The sequence below is a fragment of the Cherax quadricarinatus genome, chromosome 1 (assembly GCF_038502225.1).
Source record: "Cherax quadricarinatus isolate ZL_2023a chromosome 1, ASM3850222v1, whole genome shotgun sequence".
Lineage (NCBI taxonomy): Eukaryota > Metazoa > Arthropoda > Malacostraca > Decapoda > Parastacidae > Cherax > Cherax quadricarinatus.
In genome coordinates, this window is record NC_091292.1 from 92,754,448 (window position 1) to 92,772,828 (window position 18,381).

General features: G+C 40.6%; 1 protein-coding gene across 2 annotated transcripts; it reads left to right on the plus strand.

Annotated features, from left to right (window-relative positions):
• Positions 1–4,842: 4,842 nt before the first annotated feature.
• LOC128689998 (NADH dehydrogenase [ubiquinone] 1 beta subcomplex subunit 2, mitochondrial) lies at positions 4,843–12,094 on the plus strand. 2 transcript variants are annotated; one of them, XM_053778476.2, is made up of 4 exons: positions 4,848–5,000; positions 5,951–6,002; positions 8,674–8,797; positions 11,717–12,094. In XM_053778476.2, the coding sequence occupies exons 1-4, from the start codon at positions 4,921–4,923 to the stop codon at positions 11,719–11,721; spliced, it is 261 nt and encodes an 86-aa protein (XP_053634451.2). In that variant the 5' UTR covers positions 4,848–4,920; the 3' UTR covers positions 11,722–12,094. The 2 variants fall into 2 exon arrangements, with proteins under 2 accessions (XP_069940235.1, XP_053634451.2); XM_070084134.1 differs by lacking the exon at positions 5,951–6,002 and having other exon boundaries at positions 4,843–5,000.
• Positions 12,095–18,381: the final 6,287 nt, after the last annotated feature.

Genomic DNA, 18,381 nt, shown 5'->3' on the forward strand with positions numbered 1-18,381 from the left:
GTCTTCTAGTGCATTTAGGACCTTGTCGTAGTGGTCCAATAGTTGAGACAGACAGGAGCGACCTGTTCTAAACCCATGTTGCCCTGGGTTGTGTAACTGATGGGTTTCTAGATGGGTGGTGATCTTGCTTCTTAGGACCCTTTCAAAGATTTTTATGATATGGGATGTTAGTGCTATTGGTCTGTAGTTCTTTGCTGTTGCTTTACTGCCCCCTTTGTGGAGTGGGGCTATGTCTGTTGTTTTTAGTAACTGTGGGACGACCCCCGTGTCCATGCTCCCTCTCCATAGGATGGAAAAGGCTCGTGATAGGGGCTTCTTGCAGTTCTTGATGAACACAGAGTTCCATGAGTCTGGCCCTGGGGCAGAGTGCATGGGCATGTCATTTATCGCCTGTTCGAAGTCATTTGGCGTCAGGATAACATCGGATAGGCTTGTGTTAATCAAATTTTGTGGCTCTCTCATAAAAAATTCATTTTGATCTTCGACTCTCAGTCTGGTTAGCGGCTTGCTAAAAACTGAGTCATATTGGGACTTGAGTAGCTCACTCATTTCCTTGCTGTCATCTGTGTAGGACCCATCTTGTTTAAGTAGGGGCCCAATACTGGACGTTGTTCTCGATTTTGATTTGGCATAGGAGAAGAAATACTTTGGATTTCTTTCGATTTCATTTATGGCTTTTAGTTCTTCCCGCGATTCCTGACTCCTAAAGGATTCTTTTAGCTTAAGTTCGATGCTTGCTATTTCTCTGACCAGTGTCTCCCTACGCATTTCAGATATATTGACCTCTTTTAGCCGCTCTGTTATTCTTTTCCGTCGCCTGTAAAGGGAGCGCCTGTCTCTTTCTGTTTTACATCTACTCCTCCTTTTTCTTAGAGGAATAAGCCTTGTGCATACATCGAGTGCCACCGAGTTAATCTGTTCTAGGCATAAGTTGGGGTCTGTGTTGCTTAGTATATCTTCCCAGCTTATATCGGTTAGGACTTGGTTTACTTGGTCCCACTTTATGTTTTTGTTATTGAAGTTGAATTTGGTGAATGCTCCCTCGTGACTAATCTCATTATGTCGGTCTGGGGCTCCGCGCATACATGACTGAACCTCAATTATGTTGTGATCTGAGTATATTGTTTTTGATATGGTGATATTTCTTATCAGATCATCATTATTAGTGAAGATGAGGTCTAGTGTATTCTCCAGTCTAGTAGGCTCTATTATTTGCTGGTTTAAATTGAATTTTGTGCAGAGATTTAAAAGCTCGCGTGAGTGTGAGTTTTCATCAGAGCTGCCTCCTGGTGTTATTACTGCAACAATATTATTTGCTATATTCCTCCATTTTAGGTGCCTTAAGTTGAAATCCCCCAGGAGCAAGATGTTGGGTGCAGGAGCTGGAAGGTTTTCCAGACAGTGGTCAATTTTTAACAGCTGTTCCTGGAATTGCTGGGATGTTGCATCCGGAGGCTTGTAGACTATCACAATGACTAGGTTTTGGTTCTCGACCTTTACTGCTAAAACTTCCACTACATCATTTGAGGCATTTAGCAGTTCTGTGCAAACAAGTGACTCTGCAATGTACAGGCCAACCCCCCCCCCCTTTTGCCTGTTCACTCTGTCACATCTGTATAGGTTGTAACCTGGGATCCATATTTCGTTGTCCAAGTGATCCTTTATGTGGGTCTCAGTGAAAGCCGCGAACATTGCCTTTGCCTCTGCAAGCAGTCCACGGATGAAAGGTATTTTGTTGTTTGTTGCTGGCTTTAGACCCTGTATATTTGCAAAGAAGAATGTTATCGGACTGGTGGTATTGTTGGTACTGGGGGGGGGGATTTTTTTTCCGGCATTAGTATCTGTATCTGTTGGTTTGGAGTGGAGGCCATCGACTGTGGTTCCACTCCAGGAATGACTGGATTTGGTGTACGATTTCTGCCATTTCCTGCCAGTTTTTTTTCCTTCCTGGCACTAAAAAACCTCTCCCTCTTGAGTGGCTGTGGCTACCCAGGTTTTCCCATGGCCTGGATGTTTTGTATCTTTTTGTCCCCTTTAGATGGTATGCCTGGCAATTTAAGTTATAGCACAGTCTTTCCTGTACTGAAGAGGTACACAGTTCAGGGTGAAAAAGCTTACAGGAAGGGAGTTTGCATTTTCCTGTTGTCATATGGGCATGGCATTTCCTAGGGTGGTCATAGTTGCACGTCCCATCTGTTTTTCCAGATTTCCCATGCCAGCAGATACCGAGTGCATAGTATGTGCACAGGCTTGGTTTCCGTTTGCCTTGGGTTTCTGTGACTGTATTCCCTGTTGGTGCATGTTTCCCTGTCTTACTTCTATCCTCCCTAGCACCAACAATGGAGCTCCCACCAGTTGTTTTTGGTAATATATCCTCACTATTGCTAGTGGAGTCCTCTTGTTTGCTATATTGGTTTTATCTTATCTTTGACTACACTTGTTTCCCTACTATGGCTCCTGTCCCCTATGAGGTCATTTATATGTATTCCTTCCTGCGTATAATTCCCGACTACCTGGACAAAATCTCCAGCTTCACCATTACTGTCTCCCAGGACAGCATCTTCAGCTTCCCCATTTCTGTCTCCCAGGACAGCATCTCCAGCTTCACCATTACTGTCTCCCAGGACAGCACCTCCAGCTTCACCATTACTGTCTCCCAGGACAGCACCTCCAGCTTCCCCATTACTGTCTCCCAGGACAGCACTATCAGCCCCCCATTTACTGACCAGGACATCATCTCCAGCCTTACAGTTTCTGACTACATGGCCAGTATCAAGGGCAGTACCATTCAGCCCGGACTTTTTATGTTCCCATCTGTTGTAGAAAGCTTCCAGGTTTTCTATGAAAGCAGCTTTGATGTTGACCTCTTTTAATACCCTTGTGATTTTAGTCCACAGATTTATCTCATTTGGGCATACCCAAAAACACTTCCCTGTTTTAATACTGCTTGTCGCTAGTTCTTGGATATCTGCACAAGGGGCGTGACACCAATTTCCACAAAAATGACAATTTATGCATGTGGAAGCCCGTTTGTTTGACTGACCACAGACTACACACAGCTTCATAATGATTTGAATGGTTGATTTACTGCAATTCTACTAGCAACCTCTTGAATATTCTATTAATAACCTGCTAGGTGGTGCACAACGAAACCGTTTGAAACCAGTCCAGGGTTCGGACCAGTCAAGGGTTCGGACCAGTCAAGGGTTCGGACCAGTCAAGGGTTCGGACCAGTCAAGGGTTCGGACCAGTCAAGGGTTCGGACCAGTCTATCTGATCTGATCAGTGGGTCACTTATTTAAACCATACTGGTCGGTGATTTGAGCTAACACATGAAGGATCTACTGGAAATTATCTACCCGAGTAATATGTGATTTGATTGATACAAAAGTATAACTTGCGTGTTGAAGAGCCGGTGACTGCTGGCACTCCTACAATGACGAACGGTCGACCTCAACCCTTGTTTATCAATCGCTGTATCTAGCTTTTCTATTTTTTTTTCCGTCTCCACCACAATAAATGCTATATTATCACTATAGTTGACTGGTGCAAATTTTGGAGGAAGGACGCTTTTTCTGTAGTAATAATTGCTTCTCGTTGTGTATATTGCGACCGCTGGTAACTACAGGTTATATGAAATTCACAGTATACGTCTGGTATTTCAAGAAAAAGAAACTAATGAAAGTCACTCCACTCCACTAAGTACCATTATAATACTGGTTAGTTGCTACTACAACACTGTATTCTGCTATTCACTGGTATCACTAGATTATATGCGAGTACACTAGCAACCAGGAAGATTATTAAAAACAGCTGACCTGTGGTAAGTTTCTGGCGACTTCTGGCACCTGCCTCTATAGGCTTATCACTTCATTTACAAATTCACCTGTTTTCAAATGACACTTTAGCCTTTATCATCAATATACTAGGGAGCCACTGTAGTATACACTATACACTATGTATACTCAATGTTTTCAGGGAGACTTTCTTTCCTCTGACACAAAGTTCAATTATTATTATTTTTTCACACGGGACAGTCCCAAGCAAAAACTATTCTCCTTTTTTTTTTATCTGACTACTGTTCATTTTGAGGAGCGCTGCCTCCAGTTCCCCAGGCGCAGATGAACCAAATGGGTTTAGCGCCTCCTCTTCTTTTCTTTTTCTTCACCACAATAATAATATAATTGGTGGCCCGTGGCCTGGTGACAAAAGCTATCGCTGGACACGCTGAGGGTCCGGGTTCGATTCCCGGCAAGGGTAAAAACATTGGGAGTGTTTCCTTACACGGGTTGTCCATGTTCACCCATCAGTATAATGGGTACCTGGGTGTTAGTCGACTGGTGTGGGTCGCATCCTGGGACAAAACTGACCTAATTTGCCCAAAATGTTCTGCATAACAAGGAAATTTCTATATAATAATAATATTAATAATAATAATAATAGTTTATTAGGACATGATACATAGTTGTGCAAGGTATTATAGTAGTTGGGTGTACATGTCAAAAGGCCCTTGTATGCAGAGCATTATGGGCAGTAGTGTGGCACTGATGCAACAAAAAAAAGGAAATGGCCTGACCCGGGCCGGGAGAGTACCGGCGAATAAAAAAAAAACTCAAAGTGACTTCCACTGGTGTCCTTGCTAATAATTAATAATAATAATAATAATAATAATAATAATAATAATAATAATAATAATAATAATAATAATAATAATAATAATAATAATAACAAAAATAATAATAATAATAATAATAATAATCTGAGCAAGAGAAGGACAGCTCTTGTTCCTCAGATCACAAGCCCTCCCTATACATCAAAGGATCCCTAACGAAGGGATGATTCATATAAAGCGTGTAGGGCGCCCCTGGCGGCGGGCAGCAGTACTACTGGCAACAACACAGCTGGTCCGGCCTTCACAACATGATACCTCTCCGGCTCATAATAAAATCTGTTCCTGTATTAAGCAGAGGCTTTAAAACCTCTGCAAAATATGGAGGAGAGTGAGTATATCTGGCAAACCTTTTCGTGAATACAGTAAACTGTTCCTACATTACACAGAGGCTTTAAACCCTCATTAAATCGTGGAGGAGTGCGAGTATCACTGTTGAACTTCTGCATGATTCCAGTAAACTTTCTACATTTAGCAGAGGCTTTAGAGCCTCACTGAATGAAGGAGTAGAGTGAATATCCCAGGCTAACTTCTGCAGGATTGCAGTAAGGCTCAATAGCGGGTATGTGACAATTTTGAAGGGTTCTAAGCCATCCCTTCAAGGGAGATTCCTTGACGATGGTGAGGGGCTCTTGATCTGGGGAATTGAATCTTTGCTCCAGTTCCCTGAATTGAGTCTGAATGCCTTCCAGTCAGCCTCCCTCCACAGGCGCTGTATAATCCCTACGAGTTTAGCGCTCCCCCATGATTATAATACATGTTCTAAGCCGTGTCCCTTCAAGCCTTGATTTTAAAGGGTGTTATGCATTTGTATGTATTACGTATAGTTTGACTAGCTCGAATATCGGTTTAATGTGAATTAATGCAAGGCTTCCCCTCAAATCGTGTAAAATTTACGTAGAATTTGAAGTGTGAATTTCAATAATGTGACCACTTCACAGGATTCATTACTCACAATAATCGAGGCCTAGCTTTATGTATGTGTTTTATTTGTTTGTTTATTTACAGGCATACCTAGCTAATACAGCACCCACTTTAGGGCACTTTACTAGTATGGTATTTTTCAATTAAATTCATATTTATTTTTTCGGCAATTCAGTTGACTCTGAACTGAATTAAGCGAGGTGAAGCTCAGATGATGAAGCTCCACTATCCTCTTTAGCCTTCCTTCAATAATTACTACTTGTAAAACCTTCATTCACTTAATAAATGATAATATAAACATGTTTTTAGGCTTTTATATGCACTGGAAAGTAAAAAAAAAAGTGATTTGCTTTACAGTGATGTTGACTTTACAGCGGTGGTCTGGAACCTAACCTGCTGTATTACCGAGGTAGGCCTGCATTTATTTATTTATTTACTTATCCATTCACACACATTGTCCCTCAGTCCAGAGCAGGATTCGAACCTGCTAACTCTACATGAAAGCACACACTACTTTTGCCACACAGCCAGACCCCAGATAAATAAGGGTGCCTAGCCTAAGCTAGGAGGTGTATCCCCTACCTCAGAGCACCAGGTTTGTAAATTATCTTGTCAAATTCTGCCACATGCAGGTTATGTATCACTGTACTAAAGATATTTTTATCATAACCAATAATTTTTTGATACTGGAGGATATCCTAGGTCAAGTCATCATAACCTTAATTTCTTTTATGTTTTGTTGAGGATTTGTAGGGCCATTACAGCTTATCCCATAATGGGATCTTCTTTCTAGTTTTTGGGGATGAACTAGTGCCCAAATCTGAGCTGGAATTGGGAAGGGGACAGGCATTTCCTTCATAAATAAACACAGGCTAATGAATAAAAAGTCACAATATTGAGACTGGAACAATTTACCAAAAACCCACACTTAAGATGACATTTCAATCCATCCTTCTCCTCCCCTAGAGGGGAGGAGAAGGTTCATGAGAGTAGCAGTGGTGATGGTGGCAGTGGCTGCTTGTGGTAGACAGAAAAAAGAAGAGCCAGTCACAAAGCAGGAATGGTTATCGAATTCTCAGTTGCCTTTCCTTGATGTTCGTGTCCACCACCCTGAGACTGGCTTTTCTTTTTCTCTCTACCCCAAACCTGTGCACAATGGGATTACTATGCACTACTATTCTTATCTATTCCTTGACTGAAATTTTCACCCTTTACAGTTCATTCTCTCACCTTGGCTATCCTTCCTTTTTTCTAGACTGCCTACTCTCATGCTAAATAGATTTTCTTCTCTCCCAGACACACTTCTGTGAAATCTATTCTTTCCCTTACCTACATTTCCAGTCTTCAGAATCACCCTCTGTCCTCTAGTTATCAAACTTGATTTTCATCAGACTAATACCCTTCACACTGATCTTGATCATATTTCTCCTATCACTTTGGTGAAATGAGCCACTCTTTTTCTGACAGCCCTGAAAAGCACAAAAATGTGTTCACCTTGGTGATACCAGCGATGCTCATTTCTGTCATGTCAGAGATCACAGCCATCCTATTAACTGGTCTTCTCCTGGAACTCCCTACTCTTCTAGCCTTGCAATCAAAACCTGGCTTCAGGCTAGGCTGTGAGGGTAGAAAAGACCTTTTGAAACCAGTCACATGTATATGTCATCCACAACAGAGCAAGATCCAGCATCAGAGAGGTCAAAAGCTCAGTGCCCCAAGGCACTGTCCTGGCACCTCTGCTGTTTCTCATCTTCATAGCAGACATAGATAAAAACACTTGTCACACTTTTGTATCATCATTTGCAATGACACTAAAATAAGCATGAAAGTCACTATGGTAGAGGACACTGAAAAATTACAGGAAGACATAAGCAGGGTTTTCCAGTGGGCAGTGGAGAACAACATGACGTTCGATGGTGATAAGTTCCAGCTGCTTAGGTATGGAAAGAATGAAGAACTCAAAAGGAACACTATATACAAAACTCAAGAAGGCCACCAAATAGAACGAAAGGAACATGTAAAGACCTGGGAATAATTATGTCAGCTGACCTTTCTTTTAAGGAACATAACAAGACAAAGATCACAACAGCCAGGAAGATGACTGGGTGGGTATTGAGAACTTTCAAAATAAGGGAAATAACGGCGTTGGTTCATTCATTAATGATTTGCCGGTACTTCCGGCTCAGGTCTTCTCCAGGTGGCGACCTGGCGTGCAACACCGTTGGTGACACTTTAAATATCTAGTGCTCCCTCATTTAGAATATTACTCTGCTGATGGCCCCGTGTAATCAGGAGAAATATCAGAGCTGGAACACATGCAGAGATCATTTATGGCTCACATTGAGCCAGTAAAGCACCTAAATTACTGGGAACGCCTTCAAGTCTTGAACATGTACTCATTGGAGCGGAGGAGAGAGAGATACATGATAATATATACCTGGAAAGTACTCGAGGGCCTGGTCACAAACTTCACGCTGCCATAACATACTGGAGTGAGAGATATGGGAAGAAGTGTAAAATAAACCCAGTGAGGAGCAGGTGTGCAGTGGGGACAATAAGGGAACACTGTGTCAACATCCAGGGTCCCAGACTATATAACATCTTACCAGAAGATATCAAAAACACAGCTGGAACAAGTGTAGAAGCCATCAAGAGGAAACTGGACAAGTATCTTCACCAGGTGCCAGATCAACCAGGCTGTGATGCATATATGGGGCAGCAGGCCTCCAGCAGCAACAGCCTGGTTGACCAGGCAAGCACCAGATGAGCCTGGCCTGTGTCCGGGCTCCGAGAGTAGCTAAACTCTCGAAACTTTAAAGGTATATCAAAGGTACATACATTTATTGATATTTTACTACAGTTTTTGTTTTAAGTTTTAATTTACTTCATTGTTTTGATGTGGGAAAGTCATTTTTCAGAACTTATCTCACACTTCACTTAATATACAGGTACGGTATCATGTTCAAGGAGTAAGCATATTTTACTGTTGTTTCATAGGCAATGATCACAAATTAGACATTTGATAATTGAGGTCCTCTATATAGGCTTATTAGTATTAAACTGCCAACTCATTCTTGCAGGTGGACTTACCGTACGGCTCCTCCACCTCCACCAAAATCAATAATAATGAAGGCCGAAATAATGGGAGCATTTATGTGGTGGTGGATCCTCTACCATCTTTTTACAGAACCAGAACATATCACTGTGAGTATATCTTATACAGTATTTTCAAGGTGTGTCTTTGTTCAGTGACTGACTACTAAATGCAAGAGTTGAAGCTACCCTTCCCTTCATTTACAGAAGTATTTGCCAGAAGCTTGCAATATTTTAATTTACCACTGCTAATACTTTCCTCATTGACTTTTCTAGAGCTTTCAGCAAATGCTTTCTTAGCTTCATTCACTCTTTTCATAAGAATTTTTTTAACCTTGTAAATTAACCCTTTATTACAGATTCACTAACTTCATTGGGTTAACCATATTTGTATGTTAGATCTTCCAGGCATTGGCTTGTTCATTGAAGTTTGAAGTACCTGCCTTTGGACTTCACTGATTGAACCACTTTCACATACAAATTTAACTTATATAGTTATGGTAGTAGAGATCAATAATAAAAGCTTGTTAGGAGTGGGAATGATATAAATGTGTTTTACTGTGTTTTGATATTGTAATAAAAAGTTGAAACAGTCAACTTTTAAGAAGCTATTCATATTTTAATTGCTTTTATTTGTATAAAAAGTTAATATAAGCCACAATACCATGACTAGAATTAAGAGGGAAATGATATATGACATTTCTTTCCTTCTTGAACCATTCTTGACTTAATGATCCAAGACTGACTGAAATTGTCTCAGGTTTCCTCTACTAATTGTAATTCACACATGAGTTACACTAAAGTGGTTATTTCTTGTGCCATGTTTATATAACAGTAGTTTTTGGGAGTTTAAGAAAATATGTTGCAGCAGACTGGAGTTAGTTATGGTTCTGATTGCCAGATTTTGTGATGTGATTATTTATGGATTTGGAAAAGGCGTATGACAGGGTGGATAGGGGGGCAATGTGGCAGATGTTGCAGGTGTATGGTGTAGGAGGTAGGTTACTGAAAGCAGTGAAGAGTTTTTACGAGGATAGTGAGGCTCAAGTTAGAGTGTGTAGGAAAGAGGGAAATTATTTCCCAGTAAAAGTGGGCCTTAGACAGATGTGTGATGTCACCGTGGTTGTTTAATATATTTATAGATGGGGTTGTAAGAGAAGTGAATGTGAGGGTCTTGGCAAGAGGCGTGGAGTTAAAAGATAAAGAATCACACATAAAGTGGGAGTTGTCACAGTTGCTCTTTGCTGATGACACTGTGCTCTTGGGAGATTCAGAAGAGAAGTTGCAGAGATTGGTGGATGAATTTGGTAGGGTGTGCAAAAGAAGAAAATTGAAAGTGAATACAGGAAAGAGTAAGGTTATGAGGATAACAAAAAGATTAGGTGATGAAAGATTGGATATCAGATTGGAGGGAGAGAGTATGGAGGAGGTGAATGTATTCAGATATTTGGGAGTGGACGTGTCAGCGGATGGGTCTATGAAAGATGAGGTGAATCATAGAATTGATGAGGGGAAAAGGGTGAGTGGTGCACTTAGGAGTCTGTGGAGACAAAGAACTTTGTCCTTGGAGGCAAAGAGGGGAATGTATGAGAGTATAGTTTTACCAACGCTCTTATATGGGTGTGAAGCATGGGTGATGAATGTTGCAGCGAGGAGAAGGCTGGAGGCAGTGGAGATGCCATGTCTGAGAGCAATGTGTGGTGTGAATATAATGCAGAGAATTCGTAGTTTGGAAGTTAGGAGGAGGTGTGGGATTACCAAAACTGTTGTCCAGAGGGCTGAGGAAGGGTTGTTAAGGTGGTTCGGACATGTGGAGAGAATGGAGAGAAACAGAATAACTTCAAGAGTGTATCAGTCTGTAGTGGAAGGAAGGTGGGGTAGGGGTCGGCCTAGGAAAGGTTGGAGGGAGGGGGTAAAGGAGGTTTTGTGTGCGAGGGGCTTGGACTTCCAGCAGGCATGCGTGAGCGTGTTTGATAGGAGTGAATGGAGACAAATGGTTTTTAATACTTGACGTGCTGTTGGAGTGTGAGCAAAGTAACATTTATGAAGGGGTTCAGGGAAACCGGCAGGCCGGACTTGAGTCCTGGAGATGGGAAGTACAGTGCCTGCACTCTGAAGGAGGGGTGTTAATGTTGCAGTTTAAAAACTGTAGTGTAAAGCACCCTTCTGGCAAGACAGTGATGGAGTGAATGATGGTGAAAGTTTTTCTTTTTCGGGCCACCCTGCCTTGGTGGGAATCGGCCAGTGTGATAATAAAATAATAAAAAATTATTGGCTTGAGGTAGTTGCTAATTTTTGATTACTAGGTACATAAACCACACTAGATGTGGAATGAATAGTAAGGAATACCTTCAAAAATACACATACCATTTTTAATATTGTTGAGTTTTTGTGTTGAAGTTCAACTTGTCAAAATGTAAGCTTGCTCTTTATTAAGGAGTAGTTTAGTCTTGAGGATTGTTTTGCTGCTTTCATTTTTTTGCAAACAATATGTACAGCACAATACTGTCATAGTTTTTTTTTTTTTTACATTCAGTCTGAGCCTGTAGGTGGACATTAACCCTTTGAGTGGCCATCGTGTAGATCTCCGTTTTGAGCACAACTCCCTCAAATAAGCTGCAAGGGGTAAATCTTGGCCTAGATATGAGATAATGGGTCTGTGTAGTGATTGTGCACAGTATAAAAAAAAAAAATCCTGCCCCACACGGTGCATGATGTGAAATGTAAGACTGAACTTGTCTCTCATTGAAAATAGTGACTTTGAGATGTTTTCAAGATTTTTTTAATATCTTTATTGTAATCATTATAGTTTTATTATGTAGTTATTAATTTTGTATACAGGGAACACTGTGGCAATTATTTAAATGATTGGAATTAAAATTCCAGATAATTGTTGATTGTCTGGCACTGATAGAGTGGGGGGGGGAGGTTCCACTGGATTTTCGAAAACACTGAATAATGCATTTTTTGCTAATCTGTAGTTATTTGTTTAATATGCAGCTAAGATTTACCAATATCATTATTTTGCAGGGTGAATTTCCCTATCCTGATGTTTCCAAGTGGACCAATGCTGAGCTTGGTATTCCTCCTGATGATGAAGACTGAAGACTAGATGTCCTAATTTCATGCAGGGGGAAAACTTAAATAATTTGAACTATACCGTTCTAAATGTGGTAATATAGTTGTGTAATAAGAGACATGTAATATGGCTGTCATCAATATCCCATTTTATATTCTGTGAACTCTACATTTAATATTAAATTTTTAAGGCATATACAGTACTGTAGTTAAAATCAATGTTTGCTGAAATATAGGAAAATGAATTTTGCTTTTATTATCTTCAGATTCTTATACTGTAAACTAATGAAGGCCTCATATGTTGTAAATATACATTTAATTTTGTTTGTTGGTTGAATTTAAGTGTCTTCCTATATACATTATACTTAAATGCACGCTTTCTTTAATTTTGTTTTTTAATGCTAAAAATGGTCAAACTGAAGAACACTAAATGAGTTTAGCATTTTTTTTTTACAAATACGTATAATAATAATGAACAGTACTTGATATATGAGAGAGCAAGTGGCTAGTAACCTTCTCCTGTATACATTACTAAAGTTAAAGAGAAACTTTAGTGTTTCTTTTTAGGTCACCCTGCCTCGGTAGGATATGGCTAGTTTGTTGGGAAAAAAAAAACTTGATATATGATGCATCAAATTTGAATTTATTTGTAAATAATTTGATTCATTGTTTTCAGACCATTATGTTGCATATTTTATTTATTATATGTATTTCCCCCTTAGAAGTGAAAAAGAATCCTTCCTCAAGTTATGCGTGTCATAAGAAGCAACTAAAATGCTGGGAGCATGGGGCTAGTAACCCCTTCTCCTGTGTATTTTACTAAATGTAAAAGAAGAAAGACTTTTGCTTCTTTTTTGGGTTGCCCCATCTCAGTAGGAGACAGCTGGTGTGTGAAAACAATTCTGCCTTAGGGCGAGTGCCTTGATCCAAAAAATTGGAGCTACCCTCCCCTTCCTTGGGTCAAACCTGATGTCTCCCCTACAACTCCCATTTGTTTGGTGTGCATGATGGGTTTAGCACTTTTCCATGAATATTGTTGTCTGCACTTTTCAAAAAAAAAAAAAAAATGAGGTGGGCCAAAGTAGCCTCTAGTCCCTTTCAAGGAATGTGCCCTGTGAGGGGCTCTTGATACAAGAAAGGGAACCTATCTTTTGATTGCATCTGATTGCCTTGCATTCCCTAAGAGCTGCATAACCTCTCTGAGTTTAGCTCTTCTCATAATTATAATAATTTGTATACAATCTTGTGCATTCTGAGCATAAATACAGTGGTTCAGTACTTATTTTTGATTATAATAATAATAATAATAATAATAATAATAATAATAATAATAATAATAATAATAAAGAAAAGTTGCAAAGGTTAGTGGACAAGTTTGGGAGTGTGTGTAAAGGTAGAAAGTTGAAAGTGAACATAGACAAGAGTAAGTTGATGAGGGTATCAAATGATTTAGATAGACAAATTGAATATCACATTGGAGAGAGGGAGTATAGAAGAAGTTTTTTTTTTTTTTTTTTTTTTTAGTCGGCAGTCTCCCACCAAAGCAGGGTGACCCAAAAAAGAAAGAAAATCCCCAAAAAGAAATTACTTTCATCATCATTCAACACTTTCACCTCATTCACACATAATCACTTTTTGCAGAGGTGCTCAGAATACAAAAGTTTAGAAGCATATATGTAGGTATAAAGATACACAACATATCCCTCCAAACTGCCAATATCCCAAACCCCTCCTTTAAAGTGCAGGCATTGTACTTCCCATTTCCAGGACTCTAGTCCGGCTATATAAAAATAACCGGCTTCCCTGAATCCCTTCACTAAATATAACCCTGCTCACACTCCAACAGCTCATCAGGTCTCAAATACCATTCGTCTCCATTCACTCCAATCTAACACGCTCATGCACACTTGCTGGAAGTCCAAGCCCCTTGCCCAAAGCCCCTCGCCCACAAAACCTTTACCCCCTCCCTCCAACCTTTTCAAGTACGACCCCTACCCCACCTTCCTTCCCCTACAGAAGAAGTGAATGTTTTCAGATATTTGGGAGGAGTTCTTGTCAGGAGATGGGTTTATGAACCATAGAATTGATGACAGAAAAAAGGTGAGTGGTGAATTGAGGCATCTGTGGAGACAAAAAACGTTATCTATGGAGGCAAAGAAGGGAATGTATGAAAGTATAGTGGTACCAACACACTTATATGGATGTGAAGTTTGGGTTATAAATGCTGCAGCAAGGAGGTGGCTGGAGGCAGTGGAGATGTCCTGTCTAAGGGCAATGTGTGATGTAAATATTATGCAGAGAATTCGGAGCGTGGAAATTAGGAGAAGGTGTGGAGTTACTAAAAGTATTATAGGCCTGAAGAGGGGTTGTTAAGGTGGTTTGATCATTTAGAGAGAATGGATCAAAGTAGAATGACTTGGAGAGCATATAAATCTGTAGAGGAAGGAAGGAGGGGTAGGGGTCGTCCTTGAAAAGCTTGGAGAGAGGGGGTAAAGGAGGTTTTGTGGGTGAGGGGCTTGGACTTCCAGCAAGCATGTGTGAGCATGTTGAATGATGATGAAAGTATTTTCTTTTTGGGATTTTTTTTTTTTTGGGGGTCACCCTGCCTCGGTGGGAGACGGCCGATTTGTTGAAAAAAAATAATAATAATAACAATGCACTAGGTCAGTCGATTCAGAAAGAAAGGACAAAGTCTTTTAGCCACAGAATTGTTCATTATTGTTATCACAGCAAAACAGTCTCTTCTCTGCTCACAATTGCCACCGACTACCTGCTTTTCCTATTAGTCTGTGCTATAACACATTCTCCCACAAAACACTTAAATATGATAGTGTATAAGAGCTATATTTCTAAAGGTTGCTGGTATCAAGGGTGTTTAGTGATTTTTAGTGAATATAATAATGTTCGAAGGCAGAAGTGGTGAAGGTGAGCACACCAGATTAGGAAAAAGGCAAGTCATGGCACAGTCAGTTACAAAATTGAAAGAATCATTAAAGGTAAGACTTGCAGAGAGGACAGAAGCTAGAGAAACCATGTCAGGGTATTTTAGGAGAAGCCAGTAGGCTAGAAGACCTTAGGGTGTCTTGAAAGTGATGTAGGGATACCTTTTGTTATATCTCCCTCAAGGGAGGTTCTTTGACCCCAGTGAGGGAAGGAGCTCCTGATACAAGGGACAGGACTGTCCCTTTTCAGATCAGTTCTGATTGCTTCCCATTCCCTCAGGCACTGTATAACCCTTACAGCTTTACTGCTTCCCCCTCTCATGAATAATAATAATTCTGTCATGGCCACCCCTTGAGAAGGAAGTTTCCCACCAACACAAGATGTCCAAGATATAGACAGTTCATTAACATTGCCCATTTTTCCAGTGATCTGCTCCTCCATCAGCAACATTAGCTGTACCCTTCAAGAGGATGCCTTGATGATGAAGGGCTCTTGATCGAAGAATTTAATTCATTATCTTCCCTTTTCCAAGTGTTACATTTCCAGTATAGGTTTATCTGTTCCCAGAAATATGATGATAATAACAATAATCATAATGTTCCCTAAAAGATAATCTGCTAATGGTTCTTTGCCACCTTCAGTTGAATTACCCATATATGACTCCCATTCTGCACCATAATCTTTAATTAACATGCCCTCTAAACCATACCCCCGGCCGGGATTGAACCCGCGGTCATAGAGTCTCAAAACTCCAGCCCGTCGCGCTAGCCACTAGACCAGCTAGCCACAATAAGATTCATCCAACTAGGTATATTTCTACACCATAGGAAAGTTAGCACAGGCACCTCTGTGACCACAAATGCAAGTTTTTACAGACGAATCTCCAGCTAGCGTGGCCGTGACGAACTCTAGCTCAAGTCCCTTCACTGCCGTCAACATGACTTAAGAAATCGTAATGACACGATTGCAAATAAACCATACCCCCGGCCGGGATTGAACCCGCGGTCATAGAGTCTCAAAACTCCAGCCCGTCTGTAAAAACTTGCATTTGTGGTCACAGAGGTGCCTGTGCTAACTTTCCTATGGTGTAGAAATATACCTAGTTGGATGAATCTTATTGTGGCTAGCTGGTCTAGTGGCTAGCGCGACGGGCTGGAGTTTTGAGACTCTATGACCGCGGGTTCAATCCCGGCCGGGGGTATGGTTTATTTGCAATCGTGTCATTACGATTTCTTAAACATGCCCTCTTCCTGCAAGTACCCAGACCTCAGGTAAATATAAAATAATGTCCTTGGTGGTCTTCCAATTGCACTTATTTAAAATAAGCCACATGGGGCTGCTACTATTACAAACTCGTAAAAGCACATGCACATCATATAAGAATAGCTCAACGAAATTGGTGGTTGGCTGGTATGTCTACTGCAACTTGCTATAGGTTTATACTGACAATCTGGAAACAATATGAAAGCTAGCAGGCAAATACTCTCCAGACCCTACCCCCATTCCTACAGTTTCTAACAAAAACATTGAAGGCCCTGTCATAAGTTGCTACAGCAAATGTGCATCATTTTGGTATCTTTAGTTTTAAACAGCACTGTATGTCCCTTATGGGTTTAGCACTTCGTTATGATTTTAATAATAATTTACTTTTAAATGCCCGTAAGTTTTTGTGGCACACACTACATTTCTACATAGAACCTTCCTCTTTGATTTTTTGACAGCAACAGATTTATTATACAACCTTTGATTATACATGTACTCCTTTAGCACTCACCACCTGTACTATACCTCCATTCTACTCTCTGTGCTGCTAGTTTCAGATCAAGCATATTCCACAGTTTACATACCCTACCTTGCACTGCTGTATGACCCTGGTGAGTTTAGCACTTAGTTTTGTTTATAATAATACACACTGCCTTTAATACTATCCAAGCACCAACCAGCAGCAGCTAGGCCCGATAAAATTTATGTCCGTATGCTTCATATTTACACCCTACAGCATTAGTCTTCCTCTTACACTTTCTTTTAATTGTATTCAGTCTAGATGGGTTATATTTCAATGGATGGTGCAGTAGTTCTACTTTTATGAAAGCCAAGACTGTCATTTTTGACCCATTACTATTTCCAGCTCAATTTATAAGAAACCCAAAATCATACGCTACCCTCATCAGTCTGATTTTAGAAAGGGCTACTCCATCACTCGCCCTTACTAATCTTTATACATCTGTAATACACTTCACTGTTGCTTTCATTGCATCCCTTTGATTTCTCTGTTCGTGCTGATACAGAGCTGGACATGTGTAGTCCACAGAAATACAGCTGGACATGTGTAATGAAAAGAAATGCAACTGGACACGTGAACTTGAGTAGAGAACAATCAGATACAGACCTGGACACATGCCAAGACACAATGGAGCCTTCAAAAGGCGTGTTTTAATGTTGCTGGAGAGCTCTTCATCCAAGGAATTGGAGCAACTTTCCCATTCCTTGAATCAAACCCAGTTACCTCCCGTTCTTCAGGCACTGAAGGTTCCACACAGACGGTAGGCAAGTATCCATCAGTGTAATCCTCTGGACTCGCCGTGTCATCCTCTGGACTCACCATGTCATCCTCTGGACTCTCTGTTGTGAGACCTTTACCCACTCTGCCTGAGGTATCCCAGCAAGTGAGCACGTCTCCTGTGTTATCCCAGTGCTTAACATAATAGGGAATAGCATATGAAGGTACAGATAAAAATGGGAACTATGGCTATAGTTTACTTAATAACATAAAAGAACATAAGAACATAGGAACGAAGGAACACTGCAGCAGGCCTACTGGCCCATGCGAGGCAGGTCCAAGTCTCCTACCGGCTTAAGCCAATGCACCCAACCTGGTCAGGTCAGATCACATTGACTTAAGGGAGGAACACTGCAACCGACCTGGTAGCACAAGCTATCAGGTCCAACTCACACCCACCCACATCCACTCATGTATTTATCCAACCTATTTTTAAAGCTACACAACGTTCTGGCCTCTATAACTGTACTTGGGAGTTTGTTCCACTCATCCACAACTCTATTACCAAACCAGGACTTTCCTATATCCTTCCTGAATCTGAATTTTTCCAACTTAAAACTATTGCTGCGAGTCCTATCTAGGCTAGATATTTTCAGCACACTATTTACATCCCCTTTATTTATTCCTGTCTTCCATTTATACACCTCAATCATATCCCCCCTAATTCTACGTCTTTCTAGAGAGTGCAGATTCAGGGCCCTTAGTCTATCCTCATAGGGAAGGTTTCTGATACATGGGATCAACTTTGTCATCCTCCTTTGTACATTTTCCAGAGCATTTATATCCATTCTGTAATACGGTGACCAAAACTGTGCAGCATAATCTAAATGAGGCCTAACCAAGGATGTATAGAGTTGAAGAACAACCTGAGGACTCCTATTAGTTATGCTTCTTGATATGAAGCCAAGGATTCCTTTAGCTTTATTGCGAACACTTATGCACTGTTGTCTTGGTTTCAGATTACTGCTAACCAGAACTCCTAAATCTTTTTCGCAATCCGTAATATTAAAATCTACATTATTTAGTTTATATGTGGCATGGTTATTGTCCTGTCCAACATTTAGAACTTTGCATTTGTATATATTAAACTGCATCTGCCACCTCTCCGACCACT

Bases quoted from the DNA above. Each gene is read 5' to 3' on its own strand.
- LOC128689998 (XM_070084134.1), top strand. From the start codon at position 4,921: ATGATACCTCTCCGGCTCATAATAAAATCTGTTCCTGTATTAAGCAGA. The intron at 5,001-8,673 runs GTGAGTATATCT...TCATTCTTGCAG, and splicing joins TCTGCAAAATATGGAGGAGA to GTGGACTTACCGTACGGCTC. The intron at 8,798-11,716 runs GTGAGTATATCT...ATTATTTTGCAG, and splicing joins CAGAACCAGAACATATCACT to GGTGAATTTCCCTATCCTGA.